The sequence below is a fragment of the Arachis hypogaea genome, chromosome 13, assembly GCF_003086295.3.
Source record: "Arachis hypogaea cultivar Tifrunner chromosome 13, arahy.Tifrunner.gnm2.J5K5, whole genome shotgun sequence".
Taxonomy (NCBI): Eukaryota; Viridiplantae; Streptophyta; class Magnoliopsida; order Fabales; family Fabaceae; genus Arachis; species Arachis hypogaea.
The window spans coordinates 9,607,707-9,621,974 of record NC_092048.1 but is presented as its reverse complement, the minus strand read 5'-3'; the positions used below and the strand labels follow the sequence as shown (position 1 = coordinate 9,621,974).

At 39.6% G+C, this 14,268-nt stretch overlaps 1 protein-coding gene across 1 annotated transcript; it reads right to left on the bottom strand.

The window, feature by feature from the left end:
* Nucleotides 1-41: 41 nt before the first annotated feature.
* LOC112737070 (uncharacterized) lies at nt 42-4,802 on the bottom strand. Its single transcript, XM_025786812.3, has 10 exons — nt 3,783-4,802; nt 3,284-3,552; nt 2,765-3,006; nt 2,472-2,490; nt 1,830-2,035; nt 1,510-1,619; nt 1,311-1,409; nt 689-1,169; nt 440-563; nt 42-332 (listed from the first exon to the last, which is right to left on the bottom strand). Exons 1-9 carry the CDS (start codon nt 4,359-4,361, stop codon nt 475-477), a joined length of 2,094 nt encoding a protein of 697 aa, XP_025642597.1. The 5' UTR covers nt 4,362-4,802; the 3' UTR covers nt 42-332; nt 440-474.
* Nucleotides 4,803-14,268: the final 9,466 nt, after the last annotated feature.

Genomic DNA, 14,268 nt, shown 5'->3' with positions numbered 1-14,268 from the left:
AGAGGATCTTTTTCTTTTAGGTCTAAAAAGGAGCAAGGGAATTGAGAACTGAGAAACCTGTTATTCTATTTTATTACTGCCTGGTCGAAATCACTTAACTTTATAAACAATTATGTGAAATGAGATGAATAAAATTGTGGCTCACACATGAAACGAAGCAAAAAATCATGTGTCGCCGGTACATGCTGCTTTCCTCCATAAGCAGTACTAACGAATATAGAATACTATACTTCTATAAAAAAAAAAAAAAAAGAGAGGGGGAAATGGAGGAAAAAAATCTCTCAAACTAATCTGATTTGAAGTGATCAACTGATCATATCCTACTGCCCCACCTGTCAATTAAAGAAAATGAAAAAAAAAAACGAATTAATTACTTCAATGGTAATAACTAATAACATAAGTTGAAGTTAGAAAACTATAGAGAGGCTTTAGAATTTACTCGAGTTCTAGCTTGCAAGCAGCACAACACTATCTTTAAGGATTGAACAAACTTGAACCCTCCATACTGATAGCAATTAGTAATGCTATGCCAGTAATCACAGAAAGCCAGAACAAGGCTGAACCTAAAATTGGAAATTTTGACCATGGTCAATAACAAAATATTCAAATGCATTCAATAATTTAGGTTGAGTAGTGATATAACCTCCTAATATAATGTTCAATTAGAGATTGTAAGCAAGCATGGTACCTCCAAAGCCTTCAGAACGATCAGAGGTAGAAGGATTTGATTCAGAACTAGCAACAGGCAATGGTGATGGTGATGGTGATGGTGATGACGAAGTTGGTGCTTTCGAACCTATCTTTGTAACATTGTCCGAAACTTTGGTAAATCCTGTTTCAGATGCTACAATCCCTTGGAATTCTTCACTTACAATTAGTGCAGCCAAAACATCCATAAATGACTCTTTGTCTGTGTCATACATAGAATCTATTTCATTCCTCGCATCAGCGACAATGCCATCATCTAAATCAGACAATTCATCATCTGATGCATACATATCAGTAGCATCCATCTCAGCCTTGTCATCTTCCTCATCCTCCACATATGCTTTATATGTCAACCGTAGTAATATCTCCCCGGAAGAACCCTTTCCCAAAAATCCCCAACCTCCTTGTAAAGTAACAATTCTATCCGTAGGAACGGTGTCTTTCAGAGAGCTCAAATCAACCTGAAAAACATATTCAATTAAAAAGAATTTAATTACAGCAAAAACAAGGTTAACTCTGAAATACCAAGTGTTTCTAATTTTTTATTCAACTCAAAAATCAAATATGCATTAAATTATCTAGGTACTGCATGCAAGACATACTTCTCCTGTACCAATAGTGAAATCTGCAAACCCTAGAGAGTCCTTTACTTGGATGCTTAACTTCTGCTTTTTAGGATTGTTGACAAGCATATGAAAATCCTGGCAGAGTAAGAAAGATAAATAAGATTCTTCAAACTAAAAAGTATGTAAATGACGAGAACATGAGACAAAGATGAATCAATAAATCCGAAAGCAACACCTGATTCCAAATTGGCATTCCAGGGGGCCCAAATACAGTTGTTTGACTGTTCTTCTTGCTTCGTATGACTTGATCTCCAAGGTTAAGAACAACATAAGGATCTGTCTTGCCTGACAAAACAGTGAACAAATAATGAGCCTTCAAAAGACCATCAACTACTTCCCCCAGTTGCCATGGTAGGAAGAAAGAATTTACACGAGACTAAGATTATTTCAATCACTTCAGAAATATATAAATAAGAGAAAATCAACCTAACACACCACTTTACTAGGAGCATGCAAAGATTTTGCCCAAGTAAATAAAACAACATAGAATTTTACCATAGAAGATATAAGAAAGCTTTCGGGCATCCACAAGAGTAACTGAAAGTTCTCCAATAGAATCCTTGTTTCCTTCTTGTACTTCTCCAGATTTAGTATTAACAGCAACAGGACCAACAGCTTTTCCCTTCTGGAAATCCAAAACAATTTTCTTTGGGCGTACAAATAGTCTAGGTAAATCTACCGTGAGAAGTTTAGTCAAAAACCTGCAAGAGAAAAACCAAAAATATTAATTTAAATTTATTGACAGAAAAAGTTAACCTCTCGTAATATTTTACCAAAGACAACCTTGGAACAATACATGCATAACAATCTAAAGAGCTTGGAATGGATAAATTCAGAATACATTGAATATTTTAAAGAATGAATGCAATTGACTAGTATAATTGGGGGGGAAATGTCTAAAACAAAAGGAAAATAACGTCTTTAAAAAGGGAATGGCTCACAATTTATGATCACCTGCAATAAATATTTAACCAGGACCAAACAAAGCTTCCAAATTGCAGTTAATTTCTATAATTATAACATCTGTCAGAGATGCATACTTATCGTTAGTACTATAGTATCACTTTCAGGATGCATTCAAACATGTACATGTATAGCTTCATGGGCAATAATGTCAAGAAGATAAATGGAACTTACATTGAGAGAACTGGAATTGCTGATCATGCCCAACCATCCAAGAAGAAGGAGAAAAATGAAAAGAAAAAAAGACAGATGTCAGCATCAATATGTCAGATCTGGAAAAAAAAAGAAGGGGGTGGGGTGGGGGGGTGGAGGAGTATATATTTGACAAGAAGGAAGATCATATGTTGCATTTGACCGAGAAAAAATTATGAATGCAATGTTGGGCACTATTAAATGAAAATGCCAGTTCAGAAATATGCTGTGACTTAGCTGTTAAGGCTTAAAACAAAAGTATGACATCCACATACCCATCAAGTTGAACAAACGGAATGGAGACAATTCGAACTTGATTTTTGGAAGTGAAACAAAAGCCCACTGAACAGCTCCTACCCAAGGTTCTGTTGGTATTAGTCGCAATTTCACCCAAAGCTCACCATCAATATCAAAATCTCTAACACCAACAGGCACAACAATTGGAATAATGCCAAACTTTAGAGAAAGCATTAATAGCATGCGAGCTCCACCAGTATACCTAAGACCAATCTGGTACCTATATACAATGTAGGGAGATTGATAGGTTATTAGCAATATGTTTATCCCAGGATAATCCCTAGTCCCTAATAATAATAGATAAATGATTCTAAAAAGAAAAAGAGCTATCAAGAACTACTGATATTCTAATAGTTTTAGAACTTGATCACACGACTATATCACTGGGCAATAAATATAGTGCCACTTTCTAGCCATTTTCCATATAATCCCAACACAAAGGCAACTTCAACAACAATTTAAAACCATAAATAACGAAAATGAGAAGCAGAACTTACTGCAGATCATTCACCCGACGAGAAGTCCTCCGTTCAACATTCCTAACCGACAACGGCTCATCCCCCAACGAGAATTGCTTAATCTCAACCCTCTCCACATAATCAGGCTTCTTCAAGTTATCAATTACAGGCTGAAGCAATCCAATAATCCAGTTCTCTATCCCACCTCTATACACCTTCCACAACTTCCCCAACACCATGTTCACCCATTCCACCGACTCTTTCCTCTGAAGGTCCTTCTCCAGAAACAAGGAGAAGCTGGTGGGCACCTAATCAGGAGATACATTAAGTCATGTAAATCAGCTAGTCTATGTTAATACCTGTTGCTATATCAGTTAGTGCATTTTAAACACACAAGCTGTTCTCTCTCATCACCTAATGCCACCTAAGATTATCATCTTCTCCTACCATCATACGTAGCTAAAGCATCATACCATGAATGAAAAGAGCACACTATATGGTACACTAGGTGCAAAGTGCAAACAATAATTTCTTGTACCTGAGGCCACACGCCACGCAAGCTATCCACACTGTTAACCTTATTGTTCCTCCTTCTTGAAGTCCACAATTTATCAAACACAACACCTACAAAGAAGAAGAACACGAACAAACCAGCAACGTTGCGGTTAATTGGCGGCGACGGAATCGGGTGAATTACTCCTAATTGAGTTCTGAGCTTATCAACAAGAGGATCCTCCTGGAAATTTGTGAAGTTGGAACCCAACTGAACATGCTGCTGCGATTGTTGCGACCCTTGGTGGTGGTTGAACTCGTTCCCTTGCTCCAATTCGCTCGAAACTCGCTTCAACACATAACCTTTGGCGCCTCTTGCGGCGGAGTTGACAAGTTCCGGGTTCCAATTGCGGTTAGAAGCTTCGGGAGGGATGGCGCAAAGGCGAAGAGTCCATCGCCTTCGGAACTTCCGGTGACCGAAATTGGCGAGGAAGCGTTTTCTGCGCCTTCTGGATGAGAAGGGGAATGGAAGAAGAAAAGCTTTGGAATCAGCTTCATTGCTGCAGGGACAAGAAGCCTGCAAGAACTGGAAGAAGCTCGCAGAAGAAGGTGGCCGAAGAATCATCTAGAAACATCTAGAATCATTGAAGAAGCATCAATTCAATTGAAGTCAAAAGGTAAAAGGTATAGCAATTATGTTAAGCTTCTGCAGTATTGTATTATGAATACTGAAGGGTATTTTAGGAATTATGGTTGACACAACCTTGAAAGCTTGGGATGCTGGGGAATGGAAGTGCAATACTGAGTCATAGAGGGAAAGTGTGGTGGAAAATATTGAATGAAGTAATGAATAATAATAATAAACACATGCGAGAAGTGAAATATAGGAGAGAATAGAAAGGGAAATTGGAAAAGAGCGAAAGAGGAATTGGAGGACCCGTTTTATGATTTTGGGAATTTGGAGGCAAATTTATGGCCTTACAATCAGCACTACGTGGATATAATCAATTACTCTGTCTAGTGCCTGATCAATGTCCACCAAAGTCGGAGGAAGAGGAGGTGCTGCATTTTTTTTCTATCTTTTCATTTTTTAAATTAAATCTTTAATTTTTTTATGAAAAATTATGATAAAAATATAATACGATAATGAATAATTATTAAATAATTTAATATATGACTAAAATACTTTAATATAATATGTATTTATATTTTAATTATTATTTTTACATGTTACTATCTTGATATAAGTAATTACTATTTAATTATCTTTTCGATTTGTTTTGTAGTATCGCACTTTATTTTCATATAAACTTATTATAACATTTTTATATAAAAAAATTGGACTTTAAATAAAAATTACCTTACTATCACATTTGTTAATTTGATAAAGTAATAATTTTAATATTTTTAAATCATAATAATACAGAATAATTAACTTACTAGTATTTTTATGTATTTTTAATCCGTTTTATCAATATTTTCGTTTGTTGCTTTGCGCACGTGGGTCGGAGGTTGGGCGCCAAGTCGCCAACGCGGTTCATTGAGTCGGCTTTCTTTCGTAGCCATTCCTCTTTTTTATTCTTCTAATCATTTTTTCCAAATTTTTGAAAGAATTTAATTTCAATACATTTTTAATAAAAAATAATTTTATATATATTTAATTATATAATATTATATTAATAAAAATAATTATCTTTTATAATAATTATATAAATAATTAAAAAATTGTATAGTTTAATAATTGTGTAAAATAATTTATATAATTAGTGAATCAAAATTATTCTTTAACATAATTAATAAAAATTTAAATTAAATACTTCTTTTTAACTTTTAGTATATTCAATACATTAGAAAAATAATATTTTTTCTTTTATCTTTTAATGAATGCTTTTAAGTAATTATTTAGTTAAATACTTTTTTTTCTTAATTTGACTTTTTTTTTCTCACTTTCTTTCTAGGATAATTCTTTGTATGAAAAACGTGGTTAGCTATAAAAGAAAGATATAATATTTTGTTGACCGTAATAGGTAAAGCTATGCATAATTTATATCTTCACCCGGAAATTCAGGCCATAGTGTGAAACATAATAGCTCATAATAGACTTTACGTTATACAAATAAATCTAAGCATAATTTATATCTTCACCTGGAAATTCTGGCCATAGTGTGAAATATAATAGCTCATAACAGACTTTAGGTTATACATATAAATAATTTGGTAGCTAAATTTTTTTATTATTTGGACATTTTTTAATTTTTTAATTTTATTATATTTTTAATAAATTATTAATATTTAAAAATAATCTTGTTACGTGGGTAACTTGGGATTAGTGGATTGGACTTGAAGGATTGGTCCAAACGTCAGCGGAAGGTGGTTTTCGACTTGTTCACGTTCGGGGGCCGTCGTCCGAGTTACGTGTTTGAAGAATGGAGGGTGGTACTTGCAAGGACACTCCGATGCCTAAGTTAGCAAAGGGGGTAAGCAGGTTTAGAAAGTATTGGAACTTTGAGATACCTGAGGGGTGTCAGTGTATTTATAGTGGTGATCCAATAGCCACCGTTGGAGTAGTTCCACTTATGAAGGTGGATAACCGTCCCTTTATCTTAGGGTTGTTGGAATATTGCTCCTAAAAGTAGGTTGAGAGATTTTAGGGGCAGTCACTTATTTGAATAAGTGTTATCTGCCAGCTCATGTCGAGCCTGACCTCTTTGGGCAGGAGCCTATGTCGAGCCCGACTTCTTTAGATGAGGTCGGGTGGGCGGTGAAGTCCTATCTTTGGATTGGGCCTTTTTGGCTTACTTGGACCTGGACTATAGTGTTGGGCCAGGGTATGAACAGTGTCCCTACTCGAGTCCGATCTCTTTGCTTATGAGTTGGATTCGAGTATTAATTGAACTCGGGTTTGTTCAAGTTGAAAATCGACGTGATTTTTAGTTTAGAACCGACGTGATTCTAGGTTTCTCAACCGTCGTGTCTAATCAAACCTCGCGTCCGTTTGGGGGTTTCGCATTTACACGTGGGAGTAGTTACATTGGTAATGGCGCGTTTCTTTAATGATCGCGTCATTTTACCATCGTGTCTCTGGCATGTTATAAATACTTTTCCCTCTCTTTCCTCTATTTTCTTTCGTCTTCGAAATTTCTTGCCTACACTTATTCTTTTTCAATCAAAAGAAATTCCTTTGGTCTTCCTTCTCGGGGTGCTTTGTTGTTACTGTGACTATTTCTCCCTAAGTCCACAGATAAAGGTTAGTCTTTTCTTTATCTTCTTCTATTACTTGTGTAGTGCTTTTTCTCTGTGCGTTTGCTCGTTTGAGGAAGTTTTCCTGCTTTTACTGTTCCTTGTTTGTAATGTGAGGTGTTAGTATCTTCGCGAGTTTATTGTTGGATGTCGTCGTTGTAATCCGGTGGTTCTTTTTTCTTGCTTTGCTTTTGGGGAAAAGACTGCTTTGTTTTTAGGAGCCATATTTTTTATGATTTTTTATTTTTCTTTGTAGGTCTTATCACCTTTATACCTACTTCTTTTTGTTGGAAAAATGTATTTTCGTGTCCCTGAGACCCTTTCGAGATGGGTAGACGATTCCGTTCTTGAGGAGGAACCTTTAGTAGACACCGACTACCTTACCGAACTTCGCATTCACCATAGGATCTGTAGTTTAGAGGCCGATGAGCCTAAATACGAATTGTTGGCCCCGAGTCCTGGAGACCGGATTTGTTGCGGGAGGGTTGCTGATTCTGACCCTCACTTTTTCTTTATGTATGATTGTCTTTTTACCCGCCTGGGGATTTCCTTCCCCTTTTCTGATTTTGAAATAGAGGTACTATCGCACTGTCGAGTTGCTCCTACTCAGCTCCACCCCAACTCTTGAGGTTTCATGAAAATTTACCAACTTGTCAGTCGAGAGCTAGACTTCCCGACTTCCTTAAAGATCTTTTTCTATTTTTTCCATCTAACAAAGCCATTTAGTGCTCTGAATAATAAGCAACAATGGGTGCTATTCAGGGTCGAAAAGTTTTTCTATTTTTGATTAATCCTTCCACGACTTCAAAAACTTTTTCTTCAAAGTCCAAGCTGTAGAGGGCCACCATCCCTTTTTCCTTGATGAGAACAATTATCCTCGGTTTCCCTTATATTGGTCGGAGGCCTTCCCTGTTGAAAAGTATGGCCTAGATGATTTGAACGAAGTGGAGGAGGCCATTGTGGGATTTTTCTGAGAAGCTTTGGGGAGAACCTCCAATCTGGACACTAAGAAGTTTCTCCTTGGTTCTCTGAGTTTTGTTCTGTCGAAGCTAGGTAGTTTTTATTTCTTTTATAGTTGTTTGTTGGAGAGCTCTGACTTGTGATATTTTTCTGATTTGTAAACTGATGGTTTTATTTCTCCTTTTTCAGAAATGATGAAGAGTGGATCCAACGCTACCTATCAGAAGGTCCAAGAGGCCAAGAGAAAGGCTCGGGACCGAGTTGATGCTGTGAAGGTTGGAGCTGCTAGCGTTCTTCTTCTTCCTCCTCAAAATTCGGGGACCTCCTCTCGCCTAATTATGGTAACCTCTGCTTCTTCTCCTCTCCCTCCTCCTGCCCATATCCCCCCAGTCCGACCTCTCTCCGAACTCGAGAAAAATAAATGGAAGACCTCAGAGACTGGCTCTTCTCCTTCTGGAGAGGCAAACTTTGACGGTTCTAAGTTCGTTCGGAAGCACATATTTCCTTATAGCCAGATTGCTATGGATGATGCTTTCCTTCGAAATCACCTTCAAATTTTGGTTCGGGGGGGTGTTCGGACTGCTGGAGTCTGCACTGCTCTTCTTGATATTTTGGACAAAACTCCTTTGAGTTCTTTGGGGTCTTCCCAAAAAACTGTGGAGGAGCTTCATGGGAGGATTGTCCTTTATCAAGAAGAGGAGAAGCGACTTCAGGGGGAGGTTACCTGGCTGAAGGATGAGCTGGCCCGGCTTCAGGAGAGGGAGAAGAAGCTAATGGGTCAGTGTGCTATGGTGGAGGGCCTGAAGGAGAAGGCGGAACAGAACTATGTCATAATTTTTTCTCAAAATGTTGATCTTCAGAAGCAGCTGGAGTCAAATAGGGAGGCCTATCAGGAGCTGGAGGATTCAATTATTGAGAGCTCGGAGGAGGCTTGGAGGGTGTTTAAGGAACAGGTCGGAGTTATTGCTCCTGACTTGGACCTCACACCTCTCCATCCTGACAAGATCGTCGTTGATGGAGCTATTGTCTCTCCTCCTCGCCCTGAGACGGACTCTGAGTTGAAGACTCGTGGGCAAAGGATTGTTGAGTCTCCTCCTCGTGAGGACGAACAGAAGGGATTCCTGTCGAGATCTTCAGAAATTCCGACTTCAGCTGCCGAAGACACTACTCCGACTCCCCCGACCTCAGCAGCAGATCTGAGCTCCCTGCCTCTTGGTGACTTTAATCTTCCTTCCAATTGATGTTAGCTATTTGGGGCCCGGCTTGTGGGCCCCTTTTTGAATAATTTATCTTTTTTATATGTTCGTTTGTGGTGGTAGTTCTTGACACTTTTTTCGACCTTTTTATGGTCGTTAACAAAAAAATTGCTTTGTTTGGCTCGCCTTTTTTTAGATAAGGGCTTTTAAGAAATAGTTTTGCGTGTGCATGCTGTGTCGTGACTTTTTATAAGGTTTTTATGAGAACCCATTTGAAAAAATCTTTTTACTAGGCAGGCTGTTTTTTTCTAAGTTACTGTAAGATTTTTTCCGAAGACTTTGAAACAGCCTTTGCCTTTGAGGGATTTTTCTTATCTCTTTTGTATTCCTCACATATTCAATTTTCTCTCATTGAATTGTTTTCATGACTTAGGTTATTTTTGCGATGCATTTCGATTCTTCTCGGGTTTTTTGACTAGTAGGTCGTTTAGCGGTAATATTTCCCGAGTTATCATGATCGTCTTCGTAACCTCTTTATACCGACTTGTACCTCGTCGTTTCATCTTGCCGACCACTTAGGTCGGTCATAGGATTTTCACACTTTTTCGAGCTTAAATCGATACGTTTCTTAGAACAATAATGGCAATAATGGAATTATAAAGAGACAGAGAAAAATCTTTATTTATTGATGGAGGTAACTTTTGTTCTTAGCTACTACGGGATTTTAAGACTTATTAATCCCTTAGTCTCCACTTTGATGCCTCGTTAAAACCCCCTTCAGGAAAACCCTTCTTTCGAAAAAAAACCATGAAGTTGGGAAAAAGAGTACATCAGGGAATGGAGTTCGCTTCTAGCTATAATACCTCTTCATGTTGCAAGCATGCCACGACCTTGGAAGCTAGGTACCGCTCAAGTCGGATTCCTTGTAATATCCCTTTCCTAGGACTTCACTTATCTTATATGCTCTTTCCAATTAGCAGTGAGTTTTCCTTCCCTCGACTTGTTAACACCAATGTCATTTCTGATCAGGACCAAGTCGTCTGAGGTAAAGCTTCTTCGGATGACTTTCTGGTTGTATTTGTTTGTCATCCTTTGCTTCAGCGCGACTTCCCTTATCTGGGCTTGCTCTCAGACTTCATGGAGTAGTTCAAGTTCTTCTTTATGTGCCTGAATGTTGCCAACCTCATCATAGAATCTCACTATTGGACTTTGCTCATTGATTTTGACTAGTATCATGGCTTCTATGCCATAAGCAAGTCGGAAGGGTGTTTCTTCTGTGGCAGACTGAGGTGTAGTCCGATATGTCCATAGTACTTGAGGGAGTTCTTTAGCCCACGCTCCCTTTGAATCTTGCAACCTTTTCTTTGATCCAACCAGTATAACTTTATTGGCTGCCTCAGCTTGCCCATTTGCTTATGGATGCTCAAATGAGGTGAACTGATGCTTGATTTTCATGCTGGCTACCAAATTTCTGAAAGTAAAGTCGGTGAAATTGGTTCCTTATCAGTGGTGATGGAATGGAAAATTCCATACCTTGTAATGATATTCTTGTAGAGGAACTTCTGACTTCTCTGAGCTGTGATGGTGGCCAATGGTTCTGGTTTGATCCATTTCGTGAAATAGTCTACTTCCACTATGAGGTATTTTACTTGTCCAGGCACTAGGGGGAAGGGTCCAAGCAGGTCCAACCCCCATTTAGCAAAAGGCCATGGAGAAGTTATATTGATGAGCTCCTCGGGGGGACCGATATGGAAGTTGTCATGCATTTGGCATGGCTGACACTTCTTCACGAACTCGGTGGCATCTTTTTGCAAGGTCGGTCAATAGAACCCGGCTCGGATGACTTTCCTAGCCAAAGACCTTGCTCCGAGATGGTTTTCGCAGATACGATTGCACACCTCCTCTAAGACCTCCGTTGTCTTTAAGGTCGGGACACACGTCAACAATGGTGTGAATATTCCTCTTTTGTAGAGGATATTCTTCACCAAGGTGTAGTTCTGTGCTTCCTTCTGGATTTTCTTGGCCTCTTTTTCCTCTTCGGGTAGGATGTCGAATTTTATGTATTCGATTAGTGGGTTCATCTATCCAAGGTCCAATCCGGATACCTCTAGGACATCTTGTCTAGCCTCTGTTTTTGTGACAGAGGGTTCTTAGAAAGTTTCTTGGATCATACTTCTATTATTTCTTTCTAACTTCGTACTTGCTAACTTGGAGAGCGTGTCTGATCTGTTGTTGAGATCCCGAGTTATATGTTTGACCTCGGTCTCCGAGAATTGCCCTAGATACTCCAAGGTTTTATCCAGATAGCTCTTCATATTTGGGTCTTTAGCCTGATACTCCCCATTAATTTGAGAGGTCACTACTTGGGAGTCGCTGAAGACCACTACCTTGGTTGCACCGACTTCATCTGCTAGCTTTAACCCGGCGATCAAGGCCTCATATTCTGCTTGATTGTTGGAGGTCGGGAATTCAAATTTGAGGGAGATCTCTATTTGGGTTCTCTCTCTATTGACTAGTATTATGCCTGCACCGCTTTCTATTTTGTTGGAAGAACCATCCACGTATAATTCCCACGTCGTGGAGGCCTCCTCTTGATCTCCTGCATATTCGGCTACGAAGTCGGCGAGACATTGAGCTTTAATTGCTGTACAAGTTTGATACCTGAGGTCGAACTCTAATAGCTCTATAGCCCATTAAACCATTCTGCCTGCAATGTTTGTTTTTTGAAGAATTTGCTTCATGGGCTGGTTCGTTCGAACTCTTATTATATGAGCTTGAAAATAAGGCCGTAGCCTTTCGAGACGCCACTATTAAGGCATATGCAAACTTCTCAAGTTTTTGGTACCTTAACTCGGGACCTTGTAGAACTTTGCTGGTGAAGTATACTGGATGCTGTCCAACCTCATCCTCCCGTAATAGTGCTGATGCAACAGCCTTTTCAGCTACAGACAAATACAGGACGAGTTCTTCCCCGATTTTAGGTTGGGTCAGAATGGGAGGTTGGCTTAAAAACCTTTTGAACTTCTAGAAGGATTCTTTGCATTCTGGAGTCCATTTGAACTGACATCCTTTTCTTAGTAGAGAGAAGAGTGGTAAGGATCTCAATGCTGATCTTGCCAAGAACCTGGAGAGAGCTGCAAGTTGGCCATTTAGTTGTTGGACCTCCCTTAAACAAGTCAGGCTTTTCATTTCCATGACTGCTCTGCACTTATCGGGGTTGGCTTCAATCCCCCTTTGTGTTATCATAAATCCTAAAATTTTTTCAGCCTCTACCGTGAATGTGCACTTTGCGGGATTCAATCTCATCCCGTGCGTCCTTATTGTGTTAAAGACTTGTCAGAGGTCGGTCAAGAGGTCCGTCTCATCCATGATTTTTATCAACATGTCGTCCACATATACCTCCATTAAACTCCCAAGGTGAGGTGCAAACACCTTATTCATCAGCCTTTGATATGTGGCTCCTGCATTCTTTAAACCAAAAGGCATAACCACATAGCAATAATTTGCTCTAGGCGTGATAAAAGATGTTTTTTCTTGATCCGGCTTATACATCGAAATTTGGTTATATCCCGAGTACACATCCATGAACAACAAGTATTGATATCCCGAGTTGGAATCTACTAGGGTATTAATATTTGGAAGTGGATATGGGTCTTTTGGACACGCCTTGTTCAGGTCGGTGTAGTCAACGCACATCCTCTACTTGCCATTTTGTTTTTTTACTAGCACCATATTTGCCAGCCAAGCCGGATATTTGACCTCTCTGATGAAGCCAGCTTCTATGAGAGCTTGTATCTGCTCTTCGACCACTTGAGCTCGTTCAGGACCAAGCTTTCGTCTTCTCTGCTGAACAGGTCGTGATCCGAAGTAGACTGACAGCTTGTGCGCCATGAGCTCGGAGTCTATCCCGGGCATGTCGGAAGCTTTCCAGGCAAAGAGGTCAGAATTCTCTTATAGGAGCCTTATCAACTTCTGCTTCAAGTCTTCTTTTAAATTGACTCCTATATTGGTATTTTTCCATCCTCTTGCTCGATCTGCACTTCTTCAGTCTTCCCTCCTGACTGTGGTCGCAGCTCTTTTTTAGCTCGGATTCCTCCGAGTTCGATGGTATTAACCTCCTTACCTTTACCTCTTAGGTTCAGGCTTTCATTGTAGCACTTTCTCGCCAGCTTCTAGTCTCCCCTGATGGTTGCAATTCCCTCTGGTGTCGGGAATTTTATGCACAGATGGGGGGTGGATACCACTGCTCCAAATCGATTTAGGGTCACTCTACCTATAGGCCAAACCCACATCAACGACTATGAAGTCGATGCTTAGAGTTTTGGATTTCATCCCCTTTCCAAAAGTTGTATGTAGGGGTATGAATCCTAGTGATTTTATGGGTGTGTCCCCCAGCCGTATAGGGTATCATGGTATGCCCTCAGCCGTATAGGGTATCATGGTATGCCCTTAACTCCTTTTCGTCTAACCCCAGCTCGTCAAATGCTAGTTTGAATAGGATGTCAGCCGAGCTCTCCTGATCCACCAGGGTTCTGTGTAGATGGGCATTGGTGAGAATCATGGTAATTACCACCGGATCGTCATGTCCAGGAAAAATACCTTGCCCGTCTTCTTTGGTGAAACAGATTGTTGGAAGATTGGGTAGCTCTCCCCCAACCTGGTAGACTTCTTTCAAGTGCCTCTTACGAGATGACTTTGTGAGACCTCCTCCTGCGAACCCTTCTAAGATCATATGTATATGTCGCTCTGGGGTCCGTGGCGGGTCTCTCCGATCTTCTTCATCTCTCTTCCTTTTTCCATGATTGTCTGACCTCTCCATGAGATATATATCAAGCCGGCCTTCTCTGGCCAGCTTTTCTATCACATTTTTTAGGTCGTAACAGTCATTTGTTGAATGCCCATATATTTTGTGGTATTCACAGTATTCGCTACAAATTTTCCCTTCTTATTCTTGATGGGCCTAGGGTGAGGTAGCTTTTCAGTGTGGCAAATTTCCTTGTAGATGTCGACTAGAGAAACTCGCAGAGGAGTATAAGAGTGATATCTCCTGGGCCTTTCAGGCCTGACTTCTTCTTTTTTCTTAGGCTCCCTCTCCTTCTCCCTTGTCGGGTGAGATTGCCCAGGCCGCCAGCTTAG

What these genes read in the sequence shown, in the direction of transcription:
- LOC112737070 (XM_025786812.3), bottom strand. Translation starts at nt 4,361, where the DNA reads ATGATTCTTCGGCCACCTTCTTCTGCGAGCTTCTTCCAGTTCTTGCAG. An exon ending in TGCGTGGCGTGTGGCCTCAG is followed by an intron (nt 3,553 to 3,782) that starts GTACAAGAAATT and finishes TCTCCTGATTAG; the next exon opens with GTGCCCACCAGCTTCTCCTT. An exon ending in CGTCGGGTGAATGATCTGCA is followed by an intron (nt 3,007 to 3,283) that starts GTAAGTTCTGCT and finishes CATTGTATATAG; the next exon opens with GTACCAGATTGGTCTTAGGT.